Here is an 18848-nt window from a genome sequence, read left to right on the forward strand (position 1 = left end):
GGGAGATGGAGATAGTGGGAGGGAGTGAGAGAGGGAGGGAGGAAGAGACTGGAAAAAGAAACACTAAAATGAGTGGGAGAGATAAATGCTCTATTTTTGTCAATGTTGCAGGAATATCTTGAAAATGCCAGGATCTGCTCGAGTTGCTAAACTATCTTAGTCATGATTGAAGACATATTACAAATGTGCATGCTTATATTGGGGAATTTTAACTTTTACTGTTAAAAAGCAAATATAATTCTTGTTTTGTTCTGTATGTTAAAAGAAGGTAACATGAATGGGGAAGGGGGTATATGAGCCAATTCTTGAGCTTTGGCACCCTAGGAGTTTAATCAGGTCCTATATTTAACCGGTTGGTTTATACAATTTCTGCTTGGAAGTTGATGTCGCAGGACACAGTGCAGAGTAAACAGAAAGTGTAGTCAAATTTCTTTAAGGGGAAAAAAGTGAAAGTGGTTAAAAAACAAATGGCATCAAGCCACTTATCTTTCTATAACCTGAAAATATACATGACTTACAATATAAGGACCAGCAAACTATGACAAATAATCAAGTAGAAGGTGATCGCAGACAGTGACTTCTTTTGGCTAATTTCTCTGATTGTGCTGTATCTAAAGACATCAAAAGATGTGAGGATAAAATGCAGAGTATTGTCCCGAAGATGAGTAAATATTTAAAAAGTAGAGAAGCATTCAGAAAAAATGCAGACCATATAATAAGATTGCATATCAACTTTAAAGGAATGAGTTTGACCATATTAAACAACAATACACAGAAAGTTATTCGGTAAACGCCTACTAATAAATATTCAAATAAATACAGCGCTGCATAATTGCTAATACAGTGCACATCTCAACTGTTCTGAGAAACCCTTTCATTTTGCTGTCAATGTCTCAACTAAACATTTTTGGAATGTGAGGTCTTTTCTTTGACAGAAGAAATATACAAATATGTAAGATTAAAAAAAAACAGCTACATAATGGTTCACAATTCTTTCATCCTTATAAATTAAAGAATAATTTTGACCAAGGATGCAGGATTCAAGAATGCAAGTGTTCCTTTCATAGAGATTCCAAGACACAATTCTGTTTTTCAGTAAAATGATGCACTTAGCTCTGTGCTTTATACTGACAGTGAGAGTAGAAACGGAGAACTGCGTAAAGTGCAATAACCCTGTGCTTATACAAAAGTGGGTTTGAGGTCTTCTTTGAACACCACAGGGTGTGGGGAGCGGTACAGGCCGGTGTAACTGTCATACTCGCTGTCAGACGAGTCTGAGGAGGTGTCAGAGGACAGGAGTGAGCCTCGCTTCAGGCAGGAGTCACAGAATGGACGGTGGTAGTAACAGTAGTCTGCTGAGCTGCTTGAGTCAGAGTCCCAGTACCCACAGGAGTCTCTGATGCGCCTGTTCTGACTGTTTTCACCACCTGATTCCACATGCGATGGCGCTGTGTGAAATCTGTGTGACCTTGAAACACACTTCCTACATTTTCTAATCGCTTCGTTCCCTTCTGCGTCTTCCTCCCCATCTTCTTCTCTCTCCAAGTCGGAGTCTTCAACCTGAATGAGGTTACCTCCCACCGTGGCTGCATCAGAGTGCTTTCCTGCATCGTGAAGTCCAGAGTTGACCCTTCTCTTTCCACAAGCAGCAGCCTCTGAGCCTGTGTAGAAGCAATGAGGGGCCAAACCTCTTCTGGAGGAGCGGAATGGTGGCCGTCGTTTCCTCATCGCGTATGGAGAGATGCTGGGGAAGCGGAAGACAAGAGGTGGATGAGGGGAGCGTGGACTCCGCAGGGATAGTGGGGAGAGTGCAGACACGTCTGGATATTTCAGCTGAGACGGTGTTCTGGACATCTGACCGGGAGATCGAAGCGCAGTTTCCATAATGGCATCCACATTCAGCTCCTGGAGGATCTCCTGCAACTGCTCGCTGCTGACAAAACCAGCCGGTCTGGTATTTCGTCCCAGATTGAGTTTTGAGCCACTTTGATTGTTGAGAGTTTTAACCTGAGAGGGGTTTAATCCTCTGTGGGATTGTAGGGAAGTAACAAACTGAACTGTTTCCTCTGCTGTTCTAAGTAATCCACCGGACTTGAGGGACACAGGCTCTTTAGGATCGTCTGTTCTGGACTCTATGCCTCCACCAGTAGCACCAATTTCAGAGGCACTTGTCTTATTTTCATCCTCATAAATATCAGAGAGAGGAAAGGAGGCGGAGATAAGGTTTGAAGATTTTGGAGCCAAGGGGGGTGTTGTATCAGTTAATGGAACAATCACAGTGAGAGGAGGAAGTGAAAGTGGGGATTTGGTGTCCCTCTGAGGTAGAGATGAGGAAGCGATCCTGTCAGACTGAAGCTCTGTGGTCTGAGTGGAGGAAGAGTTGAGGTTGGTGTTCGAGGAGTCCATGTCCTGGTCGTCAGGTGGCTGACTGGATGACACGAGTCGCAGGAGTTTGTCCTTGGCGTTGTTCACCTGCTCCTGCAGACTGTCGATCACAGCGTTCTTCTGGAGATTGCAACAAACGTAAAAAAAGCTTAAACACTCATACATATAATCTCTGTGAATAATATAGCAAAAGTATTGAACAGTTTGTATGAATGTGAGTAATCATTGGACTCCATTCAAATGCCACGTCAGCAGAATATGAGCATTCTTATTAAAGAAGACACCAGTTGGAAAAGTTACAGTGTGCTCCTCGGGTCTGTTGGGGCCCTTGGCAAACATTCATTGGGGGCCCCTGCAACCAGCATTCATTATAATTTTCCAGCAATAATGCAAGCAACATTTAGCAGGTTATTGAGGGAGGTTTCCTAATGTAATTGCAAAATTTGCACAAGTGGTTTAAGCATGCTTGAAGCAGAATTCACCAAGCACCAAATATTGGAACATGAGCTGAGAAAGGTTAGTTTTGTTGAGAGTAGAGAGTAATCTTGGATTATTGACAACAGCTTAAACTATAATTCACAAATTAGCATGCAAAATTAGCATGAAAAGAAACGGCAATACGTTTCTAAAAGGAGCTTTAACAGAAACTGTAAGAGCATTGCCCACAAAAAAACTGCTTGTCTTCTCTTAGATTGTCATTATGTAGTAGACTCGATAAAAACAGTGCATTACCTCATTCAGTAGTTTTTTCATGGAGTTGTTCTCCCCCAGCAGGTAGTAGATCTCGTCTTGGCTGTACACTGACGGCTGGCTCTTACTGGGGCTGCTGAAATACTTTGCCATCTGACTCGGGTTGTTCTGATCCTCCTCAAACTGTCTCCACTGTGCCAGCTGCATGGTGGTGAGATATATAGAGTTTTAAAAAAAATAATCTTGTTACGCAAACTTCAAAAGGAAAGATAGATTACCCACATTAGCAGTAAATGTTTCCAGGATCATTCAACACAGGACCTTTTGACCAGGTGTGTTTGAGCCTGTTGCTCACTGCTCAAATATTTCCTTCCTTTCCGCTGGAGAGGCATTCTTTCATCATCACATAAGCCCACTGCCAGACACTCAAAGAGTCATAAACCTGTTTGCAGCAGCCTACGTAGATTTGACTCATAAACACCTTCTGTGTGAGTCACTCTCCTCTGACAGACATGGCACACTGGCACGCATACGGCTTAGAAAGATGTGGGAACCAGAAACAGTCATTGATTTTACCACTTTGTCAAAATAAAAAGAGACAGTCAGACAAACATCTTTCAATCTGTCATGTGTCTGCATATCTGTATCAACAAATCTGATTGTCCGACTGTTTTATTGGTTGGATTCCACACGTGACATCATATGACACGAACTTACTAAAAATGGCTAGTGTCGTCATTTCACAAAAAAAGGATCAGTCAGGCGTGTTCTTCCATCAAAGAGGAGGAAATCCTGCTCTTCCGTTAACTTTATTCATCAATCATTTATCGGAGTCAAAACGTTTTTTTTTTCTTTACCTGAGGTACAAACAGCATGCAGTTGGTGGCCATAGTACAGATGAAAATGGCTCCAGCCACAGTGCTGTAGACCAGGTTAGGATAACCTTGGAGAAAAATGGAGACAGGAACAGCTACAGCCGACGAGAGGGTGACCAGAGTGGCGGCTGTTATGATAGTTGGGGATTGGTTGACCGGAGGATGGCTGACTGTGATGGTCAGCCCGGCTAGAAATGTTCCATAGAGAAGAAGACAACCCTGAGGATGAAGAAAAGTAATGACAGTGCTTAAAGAAAAACTTTAATTATATTTGTCCCCGAAAGGAAATTAGTTTTGCAGCAAGTCATTATAAGGAAAAAATAAAAAACATATTTTGAAAAGCTAATGAGGTTAAAGGTTAGAGGAACTAAATATAGCAGCCATGGATAAAACAACAGTGATCGTTGACTGCTGATCTTAGCAACTTCTACTACATACAGATTGTAGAATAATGTGCTGAGTCAGCATAAAAAATAAATAGGTCAATCTTATTCATCACCAGTATTAAAAGTCACAAGAGCAACTTTTACCACAGTGAAATACACACTGTACAAAACCACAATAACATTAGCCTCACAAACGTGCAGAAAACACAGCCAGCCGTGACTTCCTATCAGCCGCAGCATGAGTATGCACCCTAAAAAGTGCTGAAGTTCACAGCTGTACACAGTGGCACACTTACACTGATTCAGGACATCAAACAGTCAATAGTAAATGCAGAGAGGAAATTAGCTTGGATTGCACTTTTCTCAACTTCTCACTGCTCAAAGACGATTACACAGCAGGTCACCCCATTCACACACTGATGGCAGAGGTTGCAATGTAAAGTCTCCATACAGGAGTAACTTGGGGTTAAGTGCCTTGCCCAAAGACACATTGACATGTGGCTGCAGGAGCTGGGAATCAAACTCCCAACTTACTGGTTGAGAGATAGCCGACTCTACCACTGAACCACAGTCGGCCCGTAGTAAGACGAACTCAATCATAAATTCATGTGTCTCTTTTTCATGTGTTGCATTTTGATGCAAACTGTGATACACAAATAGAAAGTCTTAGACTGAAAGTTGAGACCGAACATGTCCAGACATGCTGAAAGACAGATGGAGTCTTGGAGATTTTACAGGTCAAGTCTGACAGAAGGCTTCACCAACTATAAGTAAGCATAAAGGTTATGTTTAAGAAATACAATATGAACCATAAACGACATCCCAACAGCTCTGTCATGAGATGAAGATTTTTAAATGATAAAATCAGAAGCATCAACTTCAATAAAATGAGCCAAAATAGTGAAGAACTAGAACACTAAATTTTAGATTTGTTACCTTCTGAACAGCAATGAGGACAATCCACAGATCCGAGTATAGAGAAGAACAGGTGTCTAGCTGAGATAAAGAGTAGGAAATGTCTCTCTCCACTACCTAGACCAGGAAACAAAACAAAACAGTGAGATTACATCTTCAACATCAAGCTAATTTATCACAGCAAGAATATGAGCAATGTGCATTCTAAAAAACAATAATTTCTTGCAGTTTTAGGCAAGTATTGCTTATAATCTGCACTCTACACTGATAAGAACCACTATCAGATTCTACCTTTACAACAGCGCTGACAGATCGTGAACACCTGACAGGGTCTGTGAGGTTCCAGGCAGTCAGAACCAGAAAGTCCACCAGCATCAACAGAGCCACCATCCCCATCAGCTGGATGTCCCGGATAATCTGAGACAGAAATGAGAGTCAACAATCTAAACAATGTCATATAAGGTTGGTGTATTTCAAGATTCCAAAGACTGCAGCAGCATTTTCAATATAAATGTTGCCATCTGGGGAACACAGCAAGTCTCTTGTAGAAGTGATTTATGTAAACATTGTGCATGTCTAGACTCATTAAATCTCAAATTTCCGACTGAGACATTCTATTTGTGTCTCAAGTGTTGTATCTGTATCCAAATACTTTAAACAGTGTGACACTTCAGCTAGACTTCTTTTTTTTCAAAGGCCACAGAAGTAGCAAATGGCCAAAATGCCACTGAAATATTTTTAAATGATTTGTAAATATCAGTTATACTACTAAAGATGATAACACACAAATAAGGAAGACAAAAAATAAAGGATAGTAAGTGAAAGGCAAGATTGATTATTTTACAGGTAGTACACATACAGCACTTGCTGACGAAGGATGTTGTGAAAATCAGCAGTTATGTTTGGCTGCATCCTGTTCTACTTCATCTTTTTGCTGTTTTATTCAAATCTTACCTATCTGAAAACAGATCTAATAAACCATACTCCATGTTCAACTCCCTTGTTTCCTTAAAAAAAACTCAGATATGATATTTTTCATTCATGAGATGGTAGATAATTTTACACCAGCTCCTTAATGTTGAAAACTAACATGACCACCAGGGGGCCAGAGGAGAGCGTGCTTACCACTCTCTTGTCAGGCACTCTCTGTGTGAACACTCTGTACAGTCTCCATGTCTTCCCCAGAATAGGGCCAAACACCAGAGTGCTGCCCACACAAAGGGTCCACATTCGAGCCTGAAAGAGAGGGATCTGCATGTTATTTACCCAACGCTGATTTATCCACAAGTATGAAGGAATGAGAAAAGAGACTGTGAGGGCTTACTTGTAGCAAAGCTGGAGATGCTGCACCTTGTGAGTGTGTTTGTTGGTCAGCAGCAAACAAAAAGCCACTGATGTAGGTGAGGATACTTCCAATGAGGGTCAGGACATTTAGGTTGGGACTGGACATCTTCACTATCCTAATAATTTGGCAACAACACACAAAAGCACAGCTGATTGATTAATTCTGTAGTAGCCTCTTTTTGTTTCATTATGTACTAATTTCACTTTAAACGTCTAACCTGTTGTTTTTGAAGCGCAGTGTGAAGAGGAGGAAGAGAAAAGCAAGCAGGATGCCACAGGAGAGCAGTGTCCACATCACAGCACATAACACCGGGGAGAGAGACCGCCTCGGGAGTTCCACTGCGACCTACACACAAGCATATGCAAACTCCTTAAAATCATGACATCCGTTTGATCAGTACAGCTTACATACAGTATGCACATAGTTTGATAAGTTCTAAATCATATTTCTTTAAAAGTAGAAACTTGCAAGGAAAACAAAAAACACATGAGTGAGACAAGTATTTCTCTTTATTTGTGAAAAAGGAGCAAGAAACGTCACACTTATTTTTTGCTTTTTCAACTTTGATAAATGATTAAAAAAAAACGACATTTTAAGAATTTAGGCAATATTTGTGTCAAACTAGTGAAAAAACATGAAAGTAAAAAAAAATATGTGTTAGTCACTTGAATGAAATCAGGGAGGAGAGAGCAGAAACCCTTCCAATGAATGGAACATTTTCGATGGTTACTTTTTGATTCATCATAGTAAGCCTAAACATGCATCCTCAGATGAGGTATCTATTTGTTCTCAAAGCTTTGGATGATAAAAAAAAATGGCTGCCACACTAAATGGAAACCCCTTATCATAGCTAGATATTTACTGTTATAGTTATCACCTGATAATCCACCGTCACTTAACTCCTGCAGCTGACAATAGACGAAAGCAACTATACATAATCCCCAAGAGTCGACACTCATAATGGGTTTAAACAGCCAAATAGCTGCTGCGTAACTTCTGACATGATTTGATTGCAGACTTTCAAATTTCATAAATATCCTCACAGGCATGCCAAATTCTAACCAAATTTCAGAAATTGAAACGATATGATTTTGAAGATAGATTAAAAGTGATTTTGACACAAAAGACAACGCACACACTTGTATATAGCTTTCCAGTGCCTTTAAATGTTGATGGATTTTACATATTGACTGGCAAGATGATCAGGGGAGCAGAGTTGATCCCACCATGATTACGGCGAGGGTTAAAGTAGGGGAGAAGTCTTTCATTGAATGAGTATCCAGTGAATGAGTAGATGTGAGAAGCAGAGTCCACATTGTAAAAAGAAACCTGTCCCACCTCCAGATCCACGTACACCCCAACTCTGTGGAGCTTTTCGACCAGCGGCAATTGGATAGGAGTACTGCAGAGGGCCCAGTAACTTTCGTTCTGTCTCATCCCGAAGGCCCAGTAGCCGCTTTCAGGGTTTAGTGTATTTCCGCCTTTTCTACTCACAGCTTCCAGTGCGACCCCAATGTCCCACTCCGTCTTCCCTTTAACCTGAACCTCATAGTAGAACCTACCAGAGGAGAAACCTTCCATCCCCAAGATGCTCACACCAGGGTAAAATCGCTTAGGGTTGTCTGGGAGGTTTAGTGCTACATCACCATGATAAACCTGTTTTCTGTTTTCATTCAGCAACAGTTTGGGATGAGCTGTATCAGGATCCAGAGTCACGTCTACGGCACACTGCTTGGCCCTCTGGAATTCGGCCTCACATAGCCTCTTCACCTCAGCTTTTACAGTCTCCTCCAGCTGACATGCCACTCTCCTGACTGCTCTTCTCAGCGTGCCTACATAAACAGCACTCTCTATGCATGTGCTGGACCAGTCTTTGGCAGCCAGCTGCGTTGTGAAAGGTGGAAAGCTCTTCAGAAAAAATAGGTCATCTTCGGTGTTTGAGAGCTTCTCCAGCTCAGTATTTCTCCGCCTCAACTCGTCAATCTCCTGCTTCAGCTCGGCAGTAAGTTGGCCAGCTTTGCTTTTAACTTGCCTTCGCTTTAAATCAATCACTTCCACCACCTCAGCTTGGCCTTTTTGAACAAGGTGAAGAAGTTTGTTGAAGACCTTCAAACTCTCCTCAAGCTCATTTTCTGTGTTTTTTGTGCTAAGCTGAACAGTTTGATTAATGTCGCAGATTTTCTCAAGTCTGTCGTCGATCATTTTTTCTACTTCAGCATTCAACCCCGAAATCTGAGCTCTCCTTTCTCTGCTCTCCTGCTCTATAGGTACAGTGTGGTGAGCTTTGTGGTCTTTCTTCATGCACATGTCACACACATAAGTCTGGTCAGTGTGACAGAACAGTCCCAAGAGTTTTTCGTGGTTTTTACACACCCTGTCTTGCATTTTGATCACAGGGTTGATCAGATGGTGTTTCTTGAAGTTGCTCAGAACATGATGTGGCTCCAGGTGAGTCTCACAGAAGGAGGCCAAACAATCAATGCAGGATTTAAGTGCCTTTACCCTTTTCCCAACACACACATCACATGACACGCCCCCTTCATGTCCTAAATATTGGTCAATTGTTCCAGCATTATTTTTGTCTGTCTGTTCCAGTGACTTCTTGAACTGTGAAGCAATCTCAGAAATGAAGGTGTTGACTTTGAGCTCAGGCCTTCTGTAGAACGTCTGCTTGCACACAGGGCACTGTGACAGATTTACACTCTGCCAGTATCCTCGTATGCAGTCCCCACAGAAGTTATGCCCGCAAGGAGTGGAAACGGGTAAGTTTAACAAATCCAGACAGATGGGGCAAAGAAGCTGCTCTTCAGACAGCACACTGCCAGCAGAAGCCATACCTGAAAACAAATCCAGAAAGAAAAGCAGGTAGGAGTTTTGATTCGGTAAGTTAGCACAAGTGCATTTTCTTTTGTATACTTCCGCTAAACGATATCTGTTTGGAAACAGTTGTGCCTCTTGAGCTATGTCCACAAATAGGATCAAATGCCTGGTGTTACATTTCATCAAAGGATATTTCTGTATACCCGAACATTTTTCATGTCAAATAACTTTAACAGACACGTTTACAAAGGAATAGATTGGATACTTTTCTAAACTTAAAAAAACAATATAAGAAAAACTGGAAATTACTTTTAAATAACCATAACCATAACAAAGACACACATGGTGGTGCTAACTGTTCCTCTTCTCTAAGGGTAAAGATGATATTTGAACTAATATGCCTATAAACTAACGTCACCAACATGAAAGAACTCAGAGATTACTCACCTCACTTATCTGTGTTGTGGCATGAAGAGGGAAGGAGTCTGTAAGAGATCGTGCTCCCTGACACAGTTTCTCGACCACTGTTGTTTCTATTTTGAAAGTCGCATTAGACTTCCCAGTGTCCGTGTCATGTTGCTGGGCACCACTCACTCTTTTCTTAAAGGGATACTTCACCCATTTGCATGAAGCTTTGTATCATTAGAAACATGGTAGTAGTGTTGAAAATGAGGGTTGGATTCATGACCATTCAACACTACTACCATGTTTCTAATGATACAAGGCTTCATGCAAATGGGTGAAGTATCCCTTTAAAGGACCAGTCACTGACATCTAGACACAACTCCATAAAAATAACATTTCCCAAAACTATTCTTTCTGAAATCTTTGATGGTTGCTAGGATACAACCACTTTCTAGCTAACATCATATTGGCTTGGAAGTGAAGTCCTAGCTAGCATAGCAGTAGCTAGGTAGTCATACATTTCTTATTAGGTTAAAGGTTCAAAGTTTTCTTTATTTTCAATTCCAAAATATGTGAGACATACAGTGAAATCGAAATTACGTTTCCCCCCTCCCTACGGTGCAATGTAGTCGAGTTATTAATTTGTTCATCACGAACAAATGTTAATGTTAGCTTACTGCCATTTCCTATCTTACTGTAATATTTGCAAACAAATGGATGTGTTAGTATTATTTTTCTTCAACATAAGGCAATCTTTTTACTTCTAAATTTCCATTTCATTTCCTTTAATAAAGCAAGAAGTAATAAAATGATGAAGGAATTTTCAATTTATGCAATTCCCAACCAGGAACACAGCTGTAAAACATGATAAAAGCATTTGAGCTTCCATCTTAACAAATAGTCACATGGTAAAATATGGCAAAATAACATATTCCAGTTTGCTTCTTTACACTCACTTCTTTACATTTTATGCATGGTTGAAGTGACTGATCAGTATTGTGTCATTAATGTTTGGTTTGTTAGAAGCACTTCCAAAATAGGACAACATATTTAATTAATATGGATGTAGATTATAAATGATATACCTTAGCCTTTAACCTTCCTGTCAGCAATGTTGAATTTAATTAAGCTTTTTGTTAGTCTCCAAATGTCTGTGTCAGCCTGATGTAATGATGCCACTGGTGTTTGTGCATGTATGCATTATGTGCACTTGTGCAAGCATGTCTCCTTGTAAATGTGATAGTACTATTAACACTCTTACTTACTTACTTAGTTACTTACTTAAGATATGCAGACTTTTTCAGTCTACTTGCTATTATTTTATTTACAAAATTGAGGTGTTTGTGTTGAAGTGCATGTGTATGAATGTGTGTTTGTGTATGGGTACCGTGCTGAGACCACATAGTCTCTGCAGGACGTCGAGGCCCTCCTTCCTACTGACTCCTGCGTGGATGAAGCAGAGCGGGGAATCACACTGGGAGCTGCAGTTCAGCTCAGGCTCCATGACTGGCCCCAGTCAGTCCACTTTCAGACACACATCCTGAGGATCATGGACATGATAGAAAATGTGACATGAAAAAAACACGCATTCGTTATTTTAACAGTGACATACAGCAACTAAAATACAAGTTTGTCTCTGGTGTTGGTGAAAACAATTTTGCTGCACTTCGATACATCTAAAAGGTTTGAGCCAACCCCTTAGCTCTAAAACAGCAGGCACTGGAGGCCACAGAAACACATTTTTGTATATCTGCTTCTACTTCCAGAACTATAATTTAAAATAAATGTGTCAGGCTTTTAGCCACCAAAGTGTGGTGCTCTGAAATAAACCTGTGAGAGAAGGAGTGATGGGAGTATGGATGCATTTCTTGCACTCTACTCACTATTGCATTCAACAACAAAAAAAGAAGGTTTGGATCATTACATCAGCAATAATAACCTCAAGACATACTAATGATTCGATGAAAGCGTACATTTCTTGACCACCAACAAAAACAAACTAAGAGGAAAGGACTGGGTGACAGGAAGCCTGTTTGTTTCTGCTTATCCTCAGTTTCCACTGTCACTACGTCATCACTGAGGTGAACCGTAAAATACGGAATCAGAGTCCGACCGCCATACACATCTGTGCAGAAGACAAAGCTCTACGTGACTGAAAAGAAAAGATATCCCAAAGTCTAAATCTATGATTTACTGTGAAAGTGAAGGTAATACGAGCTACCTGTTTATTTACAAAATCTGTGATTGAGGACATAAACTTTGTGAAGAGTCAACAAACAACTGTTTGTCAACCTTGCCACAGGCATTTTTATGAGGCTACCTGGGCTGCACCAACATGTTGCAGGTTTAATTATGCAGCATGGTATCACCTGATGCTCTGAGCTGTAACCGGCACAGACTGACAGTCTGATCTCCATAAATGCTGCAGTGAGTCAGCAACATGTAGCCGGGACCATGTTAGACCACTTGTATCGATACAAACGGGCAGACAGGTGAGTGTTTACATGAGTAGCCTGTTATTAGTCAACACACGTCTCGTCATTGTCTGCGGAATGAAAGCGATACCCGAGAGTGTGGGGATATTTGGATTGTGGGATATTTGAGGGAAAATATTACATATTATTGCATATATATCTAACATATATTGGAGATCAATTTAGTTGCTAGTCTACCCAAAAGGAAATAGAGATAGAGTGTGAATTATTAAATGAGACCACAGTGCCCTAATTCCAGAAATGAATGTTGTCAACAGAACAATGAAGCACACCAGGCAGCATATCTGGGAAATGTCTGGAGTTCCTGTTCATGATGTTTCGTCACTTTCCAAGTTTAGATCACAGTTTTGCTGTTTCCAGCAGGAAACACCGACAGAGAAAGGTATTTCCGCCAGTTTTTCAAAATCCTGCTTCTGTAGGTTTCAGTTTGGAAGAAAAAACCCCGCACCCTGCAGGCTCAACAAAGGTCAGCCAACATCCAGGAAACCATAGAGGTCACTGTGAAAGCAGTTAGATCCTGTCCCTCCTTCACTGAGTGAGGTTTTATGGACATGTTTTGACAGTTCAGAATAGTCATGAGGAGTGTCTTTTGAAGTCCTGCAGGCTAAACCGCAAGGCTGAGTTACCTGCGACTTATGATGTCTTACTTAAATGTAGGGCGACCATAACATGTTTCCAGCTGAGCTTTCAATGCTTTAAATGCTCCTGAACCTTGCTTTATGACACTTTTATTTCATTTATTAAGCTAGCAGGAATATTTAAATCAATTCTTACTACCCTCTGAGTTTATAGACACACATCTGAACTCTTTATCACAGACCTTTAATAAAACATGGAGCCGCCTCAAGAAAAGCCCATCCATTCAGCTGTCAATCTTTCTGATACTCTTTCAAGATTAGATCTGTGTAACCACAGGCACATATAAAGCCTGGTTCAGGGGGCAATATTGAAACATTCCTCCACAGAAAATAATCCGTTTATACGTTTATTCTTTAAGCTGAGTCAGAATGCAACTACTGGCAACGAGATCCCGACTCAAAGCAGGCGCAAAACGATTCTTGGCACATGGTGCATTTTACAGCCAGATTTTAAGGCAAAATGAGTCCCTCACCCACCCCCAAATGCATTGATTAGACCAAACATCTAAGCCCGACAGCTGACATTAAATGCATCACGTTAAGGGTACAACTTCAATATTAATGAGTTTGCCTATCATGTAGTTTTTCGGGGAATAACACAATGAAACAAAACTCTCTTTAAGAAAAGATCCCAATGTCGATTATTTTAGATATTGAGTGTCACAAAGCATTTAATTGTACGTTATCTCATCTATATAAATCTGTGACATCCACAAACGCATCAACGAAGAGATGCGTAAAACGTGCGTAACCATGGCTGCATTTGTGCCCTTGCAGGGTAAACTCTGCAGCCATTCAGGCTTCAGAACCAGTGACATTTCCCAGTAAAGGAGGGAAAGAAAATTAACCACAGATAAAGTATATTCAAAGGAGCAAACCTTGTTCTCCAAAAACGCATGGAGGATCCCATCGCCTCGCCCCGCTCCGTACTCCATCGCTCAAGACTCGAAACGTAAAGGTAAAAATGTATAATCGTTGTAATCTAGCATATTTTAAAAGTTTACATAGCTGCAGACCTGTAATATATTCCCCGTGATCATCTGTCCGTCAAAATGACAGTCCACAACCGGAGAGGATCCTGTCAGTCAGGAAAAGTTCAGCAGACTGTCGGAGTTCTCTTTTGAGTACGAGAGGGAGGCGCGTGTGTCAGGGGCTGGAGGTGTGTTTGTTCGTGTGTGTGTGTGTGTGTGTGTGTGTGTGTGTGTGTGTGTGTGTGTGTGTGTGTGTGTGTGTGAGTGAGAGTGTGTGTGAGTGAGTGTGTGTGTGTGTGTGTGTGTGTGTGAGAGAGAGAGAGAGAGAGAGAGAGAGAGAGAGCTGAGCCAGTGTGATGATGTGACCCCCTGTGATGCAGGTGAGTTGTGACAGTGTGGGTGCAGCATGTTGCCGGATCTCTCAGGGGAAGGGTGGCAGAGGTGACAGGGTGTCAAATGCAAATAAATATACTGAATAACAGCAGTTGTTTGAGTGGAAAGACAAACATATCGTCTGAAAAAGTAAGCGTCCGATGGTGATGATGGCAGAGGAATTGGAAAAACTGTTCCATCGAAAAAGAAAGAGGAGCATCTGTCTGAGTGCAGTGAGCCAGCAGAAATATTTCTGTATTTGTTCCACCAGCCAAAAAAGGCACAGAGGCGTTATTAAGACTTCACAAAGATTTATGTGAGACTACACTCAGGGTCATTCCTGATGAGGGAGTGTCACCACTACTGACGGCTGTAAGTGGGGAGCACACACACTCACACACACACACAAAGAGAGCTCATCAAAGATGAAGATATGTTATGTAACACTCACACATCTAGGAACCTTCCTATTCAGTCACACACACTTTCTGTTAAAGTTTGAAATGTATACATTACTTCACTTCACTTTCCCCTCTTTTAGGTCTTGAGTGAATTGAATTTTAGAACATAACCCGAAACACTTTAAACCTCCATGCATTAAAACACTCATATTTTCCAATGCATGCTCACATTGTTGTGTAACTATAATGTTGTAATTGAGTCCACAAAAAAAAAAGGTAAATTGATTTCTTAAAAAATCTTGTTTTTGGTAATAAAAGACGTCATGGTGGTTGCAAAACTCGAGGAAGATGTAAAAATATAACCCACTTTGATTTAAAGAAATGTGAATCAAACAACACAGCTTCACAAAAGATTGATCTCTAAAAAACAGTTTGGCATTTTATGCTTAGAAGCATGTAAGAAGCTAGAAAGAAATGCATAAAAAAGCTTGCCATAGGGTCAAACGAAAACCTAAACTTTCAGGTTACTGACACTTTTAATCTGTACTGCATCGTGGAGACTTGCCACCAACACACAAAATACTGAGCTTATCAGCTGATTGCAAAAAACAGCCTTCAAACTTGACATGTTCATAGGTGTGTTCCGATCAAATGACCCCACATTTGCGCCCTACTGGAGCATTGTAACAGTTGCACAGCTACGTTACACCCAAAGCGTGGCAATCACTCTCAGGTTTCCCCTCGAGATCAGGTTCAAGATGGACTGTAGCAATAACAGGTGGATAACACTGATGCTCAGATTACCCAGAGCTTGAATAATTTATCTGTGGACACAAGGCTGTTGCTCAAAAAGCAGGAGTCAAAGGGGAGAGGCTGCGATGAACTGGATGAAACGGGACACGTCGTTGTACTTAGGTTACCAGGGATCAAGCGTGACATTCAAATGTTCTAATTAACAAATACAAGTGTTGCAAATAGGAAACATCTTTTTGTGGACTAGCATACTGTGTATAAACTGGACGTCAACCAACCAAAACAAATAACAAGCACAGCTTTTCAGTTCGATACACTGTTTCCTGTTGGACCCCTCCTAACAGGCAGCACCAGTGTTTCCTGACATGGAAGCATCTGTAGCTGTGATTTAACATGTGACCACAGTGCCAGTGAGTCCCACTATTCTGTAGCATTTAAGACCATGTGGGTGGACATGTATTGTTCTGTGGTGTAAGGCTTTGCCAAACCCTTTTCCAGGCTTACACTGGTCCTGCCAGAGCCTGGACGCTCCTCAGCTACATGCCCAGGTTTGCCCACTAACAGACACAGAGACAAATCCCTCTCTGGAACGGCTGCAGCTCCGCCTGTCGTGTTGCTATGGATCCGGATTAGGAGTGCTGGATCAAAGTAACCCAACAGGCAGTAGTCATGAAGTTTCTACTAAAGGCAGTGATTATGTTAAGTGGAGGAGAAAGTATCCATCTACCAACTTGACTTTCACAAATATTTTCCAGTGAAAGTGGTGGAACAGCAGCATTGCAAGTGATAATGCAATAACTTCCGGATTAGAAATATAAAGGTGTGAATGCATTAAAAATAGATTCAGTGCTATTATAGAAGAAACATGCTGATATGGAGTTTAGCATTTTACACATTTATTAATACCAGTAATTTACTCAAACATGCATTAATTGCATTAACTTTTAGGCATCGAGAGGGCAGAACTGCAAGTTGAAGACACAAAAATGAGACATTAAGACTTAAAATATTCCAATGTAACTTGTTGTTCTGCTTCTCAGATAACTATTGCCTTTAACATAGACAACAGACGGTGGCCATTAAAATGTGATTCAGGCCCAGCTAGTCTGAATCTTCCTCCTCTAACAGCATGAATTGAAGTAACAGTATTGGATTAAGAGTAACTGACGTCTTGAAGAAAGGAGGAAAACAACAGGCAGTGGGCAACTTTTAAGTTTTCCCTCATTCAAATCAGACAGGTTGCAGATAATTAATGTTCCATGTTTCCTTTTCTTTCTTTACTCCATCTCCTCCTCCTTGCTACTATATGGGCACCCACCACACTTTCTCCCTGTAGGATTAGCAGTCTGGAGACCACGATTTATTGTTGTGAGGGTGTGTGGCAGTCGTGTGCAAAGACTTAGCTAAATGTACACTTTAAACATGTCATGTGTGAGGTCTGGCATGCATGTAACTGCATTGAGTATACTGTGAGCTGATGTGACTCAGACTGAGAGCCATAAGAGGCTTAGAGTATCACACATTTATTATTCAAATGAAACAAAAAATCTCTGAACAAAAAAATCTGATCTTTACCTTGCAAAGACGCAGCTCCCTTTAGATCCTATTTTCCAAGGACAATATTCAAGAACTTTTTCCTCGACTTTGAGCACAACGTCGACCTTAGCGAATTAACACCTCGGAGTTGGTGATGACTCTTCTCCTCATGTGCCAGTCACAACTCCTCTCTGTCAGAGTTAGGTCTCAGGTTTCATTTGTGACAGCATCCTCTTGTCTCACATACAGAGCAGGCTAAGTGTTAGTGCATGACATGTACACAAGCCATGGGTGAAATATAACTCCACAAAATGTGCTAAAACGTTTCCTGTAGGTGCCTGCTGTTGGTAGATGGGTCATGTGCAGGGGTGGACTATTGACAATGGTACCCTTGGCACAGACATGTAAAAGGCCACCCAAGACCTCCTCCATCTTTGTGGTCTTTTTTGCACCACTATGATGATTTTTTTTTTTTTTTTTTTTTTTTTTTTTTTTTGTGTAGTTGTTTTGCAGCCCTTTGATATGTTTTTGTTGCTCTAAACAGCCGTTTTGCATCTCTTTGTTGTCATTATGTGACTTAGTGATTTTGGTCTCATCTCTTTGTAGTTGTTTCAGTATGTATATCTTTATGATTGTTTTGAATCACCTTGAAGTCTGTTTCTTTTTGCAGTTGTCATTTTGAACTTAATTTGTATCTCTTTGAAGTTGCTTTCTTTCTCTTTGTATGTATTTTGTTTCTAATGTTTTTTGTTTGTTTTTTTGTCTGTTTGTTTTTCATCTCTTAGTATAAGTTGTGTTTCTTTTAAAATTGGTTTGTCTATTAACAATGGTTTTACATCTTTTATTTGTTGTTTAGATAACTCCCGTCTGTTGTTGTTTAGTAACTAAATTTAGTCTAACTCATTTGTAGCTGAAATGTTTCACAGCTTTTTTGGGTCTCTTAGATGCTGTTTTTAATTTCTAAGTAGTTTTTTTTATATATATATATATATATATATATAAATTCCTGTCTTTGTATTCATTTGACGTCTCTTAAGTGGAGCTTCTTTGCACTTTGCAGTTACTTTGTGTCCTTGTGTTTGTGAATATTTTTGTTTTTTTATCTCTTTGTTGCTGAATTGTGTTGCTCTGTGGGGAATTTGTGTTACTTCATTGACTTACCAACAAGAAAAGATTAAGTGTTGTGTGTGCAGAAGCAGATCTGGCATAAGAGTCCCATGACTCCTCGGGCCCCTGGGCCGTTATCCATCCATGGTCCTATGGGTATTTGTGTTTGAAAGACATTGTAAAAGATGGAGAAAGGAAACACTGCAACAACACTGGAACCCAGCTGTGAGTTGGTCAAAGACCGTCAAACTATGTGCAACTTAAGGCATCATTCTCACCAGCCCAGCTAAAGGAAACAGTGAGGCGAAAAGAAATTAATTGAGAAGCTGCTATAGAAGCAGAAAATGTGAAAAGATAGGGAAGAAGAGGAAAGAAAGTAGTTACCGGCTGTTGGCTGTGGAGGCTTAAGGATTTTCAGTTGTGAGAGGCAGAATACACTCACACTGGCATCTCTCGGTTCTGAGTAACAGAAACAGTCTCTTCTGTAATTAGACAGAGAGACAAAACTCACCTCAAAATGCAAATGAAACCTGGACTTGCAAGAAAATTATTGGATTAATACATAAACACATGCACACTAAAAATGTCACAAAAAATTCTCAAATGGTGTATTCACAAACACCCTTTTTTTTTTTTACTGACTTTACCCGGAATGTTCCAGATCAGCATTCAAGTCAAATTTTCATATGAAGTCAGAGGGAGGTGTTGAGTGAAGATTGTTGTACATTGTAATAAAGCCACAATACAACCAACA

The 18848-nt window shown here is 40.6% G+C and overlaps 1 protein-coding gene across 2 annotated transcripts; it reads right to left on the reverse strand.

Annotated features, from left to right (window-relative positions):
• Positions 1-727: 727 nt before the first annotated feature.
• Positions 728-14069, reverse strand: gpr156 (G protein-coupled receptor 156). Of its 2 annotated transcripts, none has more exons than XM_079356935.1 (10): positions 13833-14069; positions 11209-11361; positions 6814-6941; positions 6576-6711; positions 6377-6487; positions 5543-5668; positions 5273-5368; positions 3933-4169; positions 3118-3276; positions 728-2505 (listed from the first exon to the last, which is right to left on the reverse strand). In XM_079356935.1, the coding sequence occupies exons 2-10, from the start codon at positions 11323-11325 to the stop codon at positions 1180-1182; spliced, it is 2436 nt and encodes an 811-aa protein (XP_079213061.1). In that variant the 5' UTR covers positions 11326-11361; positions 13833-14069; the 3' UTR covers positions 728-1179. The 2 variants fall into 2 exon arrangements, with proteins under 2 accessions (XP_079213061.1, XP_079213060.1); XM_079356934.1 differs by lacking the exons at positions 11209-11361; positions 13833-14069 and adding exons at positions 7935-9433; positions 9864-9951.
• Between the last annotated feature and the right edge of the window lie 4779 nt (positions 14070-18848).

This window comes from Symphodus melops (genome assembly GCF_947650265.1).
Source record: "Symphodus melops genome assembly, chromosome: 12".
NCBI classification, from domain to species: Eukaryota; Metazoa; Chordata; class Actinopteri; order Labriformes; family Labridae; genus Symphodus; species Symphodus melops.

Excerpts from the sequence above, each read along its gene's own strand:
- gpr156 (XM_079356934.1), bottom strand. The coding sequence starts at position 9,431 with ATGGCTTCTGCTGGCAGTGTGCTGTCTGAAGAGCAGCTTCTTTGCCCC. Across the intron at positions 3,277-3,932 it reads GCATGCTGTTTGTACCTCAG|CTGGCACAGTGGAGACAGTT; the intron begins GTAAAGAAAAAA and ends ACCACCATGCAG. Across the intron at positions 2,506-3,117 it reads TGAAAAAACTACTGAATGAG|AAGAACGCTGTGATCGACAG; the intron begins GTAATGCACTGT and ends TGCAATCTCCAG.